This window comes from Tasmannia lanceolata, unplaced genomic scaffold (genome assembly GCF_043159265.1).
Source record: "Tasmannia lanceolata isolate RefF3 unplaced genomic scaffold, GAP_Taslan_0.1 ptg000015l, whole genome shotgun sequence".
Classification (NCBI taxonomy): domain Eukaryota; kingdom Viridiplantae; phylum Streptophyta; class Magnoliopsida; order Canellales; family Winteraceae; genus Tasmannia; species Tasmannia lanceolata.
The window spans coordinates 34,849,123-34,852,078 of NW_027518692.1; the positions used below are offsets into that span (position 1 = coordinate 34,849,123).

The following is a 2,956-nucleotide window of genomic DNA, read 5'->3' on the forward strand; positions in this document are numbered from 1 at the left end:
GAATCGCGCTCTTCCTCTTTTTCTCCACGAAGATCTCTTCTTAGGGCTGGAAAGATGGTTTAGGGCTTCTTAATCTCTCATAAGATGTATTTATAGGCTTTATTAGGAAGCCCTAATCTGAGTCAAATTTGAATGGACAAAAACGCCCCTCTTTATCAAGGGGGGGGGACGAAAATTTAAGTGGGGGTATTTTGGGTATTTACATATTCAATATTAGAAAGCAAAATTGTACTCGGACAATGGATTAGATTAACCCAAAAATAGATCAGACTAACTTGAAACCCGCAAACCGCAACCCTTCTCTTTCTCATTCAATCAACACCGTACATAAAAAAGATAACAAAAGGCCCTCTCAATTTCTCATCACATGAGAAATAAGAAGAATTCTACCCTCCCCCCGCAAGTCCAATTAGGACAATTTCAAACCTACTCCGGCCTTTCTCTCTATCCTAGTTAAGAGAGTGCCACTTCTTTCTTGCATAGGAAATAAGACAAATCCAACATTGGCCTACTCCAATTAGGACAATTTCAAACCATCATTGGCCTACTCTCTCTCTCTCTCTCTCCATAGTCTAATTAGGACAATTTCAAACCATCATTGGCCTTTTGATGCACCAGCGTACAATCATTGAATCTACCTAGTCCTCTCAATTCAAATAACACAATTAATGTACGTGTGTAGCTGCTAACCAGTTGACTCCCTCAGAAAGGGATCTTGATCCGTCTTCTCTATCCTAGTTGTGACTTGTGACCATTACTTCATCACCATCTGCACCATGGAAATCGCTAGCATGAGCCTTTGTACCAACTGTAAAAATACCATCTTCTAGTACTTTCCATCCGTGCATCAATTCTAATCGAGATCTTAGGAACACTAGTTAGTGTATGCCCAACAAGATGATACAACTCTGCGCTCCTCACCTTTCATTAGGACCATGCAGCCACATGTGATTTTCATGACTTTACCTTTAATTGTAATCCTACAACCCATCGATTCCAACTGCAATCATAATTAGATGCCTTCGTGACTTTGGGACATGTCTCACCATCAAAATAGTGCACCATTCCATCAACCGTTTTTTTATTTTAACCATCCCAACCCCCTGGCGTCGCAAGGATATTCATCATCTAATAACATAACACCTGGCTTTCTGTGTTGGTACTTAGCAAATATGAACAAAACAGTCTAATCTAAAAGTTACTCATCAGCATGAGATACAGTACATGTACCTTTGGAGACTCTGAGTAAATCTCCATTGCAATTGTCTTAATGCCCTATTAGGAAGCTACAAGAGAGTCCCTTTCATGAAAAGAAGACACCAATTCCAACAGTAATATAATGAGGGGCCCATTATTTTATTAGACACATTGACTTGATTTTGTGATTGATTGCCGTAGTTGTAGATCTCCTACTACTCCAAAATCAAACCAAAATCCCAAACATAACAATCAATAAAATGTAATCCCCTTATGTTGTTAAACATAGAAGATCAAAATACTCTGTAAGGCAACACTTCACATCCATCGACAAAGGGTACCCATTATCAGACACATTGACATGATTTTTTTATCTATAGGAAATTCAAAGCAATGAATGATTGGGATCAATCAAAGAAGGGAGACACCACACTGCATTAAAGTGACATAATGCCATACTAAACCACAATACAAGAAAAAGGGCCTATAGCGACCGTCCTTTTGCATTTTATATGGTTGAAACAAGACCCATGAATTCCTAGTCGGACTCTAACACATTCATCACGCCGGGCGACAGACACATCTCCAAATCCACACTCCCTCCTCCTTCAACCCCAGGATAAGAAGACACCTTCCCATCAAATTTATTAGCAGACCCACTCCTCGCCCCCATGGATTTTCCCCACCCAAAATCATTCCCATACATATCAAACCTCGGCGAACCTCCCACCATCACACTGCACCCATCAAAATCACTAGTATGATAAACATAAGGATCCTTAATCCAACTCTCCAACGCCCCTCGCACCACCCCATCTGTGTGCTCCACCACACGCCGGTGCAACTCCTCCGCTGCCCGTGCAACATCTCTAGAAAGCAATTCACCCACTGTTGTCGTCACGATTATCGCTTGGATGCAATTTCCAAAGTAATCACTTGACAAAGGAGGATCTAATCTTATTCGATTGTTGATAGCGAGGCTGCAACTTGTTTTCTGATCGACTGGAAGATCTCGAGAACGCGTTATAGCTCTCCATACGTGTGCACACAAGGCCTGAAAGGAGGAGATCTTTTCTTTTTTGTAATTTTCATTTGCTTTCTTCTTCAAAATCGCCATGGATTTCTGTGAGAAATGGAAGATTTTCTCTTTTAAGGGTAAAGGAGGAGTGTATCTTTCCATGAATTCTTGTGGGTTGGTGAAAGGAATAATGGAGATTAGGGTTTTGTCCATGTGAGGGAGGAACCAACGCTGGATGATTGGGGGACGAGAGATTTGGTCACAAGGTTTTAATCCTTTTGTTCTTGATATTTCAGACCACATGTTGAAGAAATGCCAGAAAGAAGTTCCATCCCCGACGACATGGTTGAAAGAACATCCGACGAAGACGCCGTCAACGAGCTCTGTTAACTGAACCACGAGGAGAGGGAAGGAATGGCCGTCATGACTGACAGCTTCGTCGAGGGCGAAGAACTGTTGGACAAATTAGATGTTGTCCAGTAGGGTCTGATATATGGCTTGATTGAATCCAGAAATTAGAAATGTAAATAAATCAGTACTTAGCTTTTGTAGAAAACGTTTCTGTAAAACAGATCGAGAAAAAGAAGGCTGAGTCGTGCCACTGGTCACTCTCCTTAAGAATCGTATCCGCCCCCTACCGGTGCAAACCGGGATCCGCGAACCGATGCTCCAAGATAAAACAACCAAAGTTGGCTCCAGTCCACGTGCATTCGCTGACTGGTCCACCCAGAATCACCGTAG

At 41.8% G+C, this 2,956-nt stretch overlaps 1 protein-coding gene across 1 annotated transcript; it reads right to left on the reverse strand.

Moving 5' to 3' along the window:
* Positions 1-1,455: 1,455 nt before the first annotated feature.
* Positions 1,456-2,680, reverse strand: LOC143891961 (putative acetyltransferase At3g50280; the record flags this gene model as incomplete). Its single annotated transcript, XM_077396446.1, has 1 exon — positions 1,456-2,680. A coding segment is annotated over one exon (945 nt), but the record flags the coding sequence as incomplete, so codon positions are not given.
* Between the last annotated feature and the right edge of the window lie 276 nt (positions 2,681-2,956).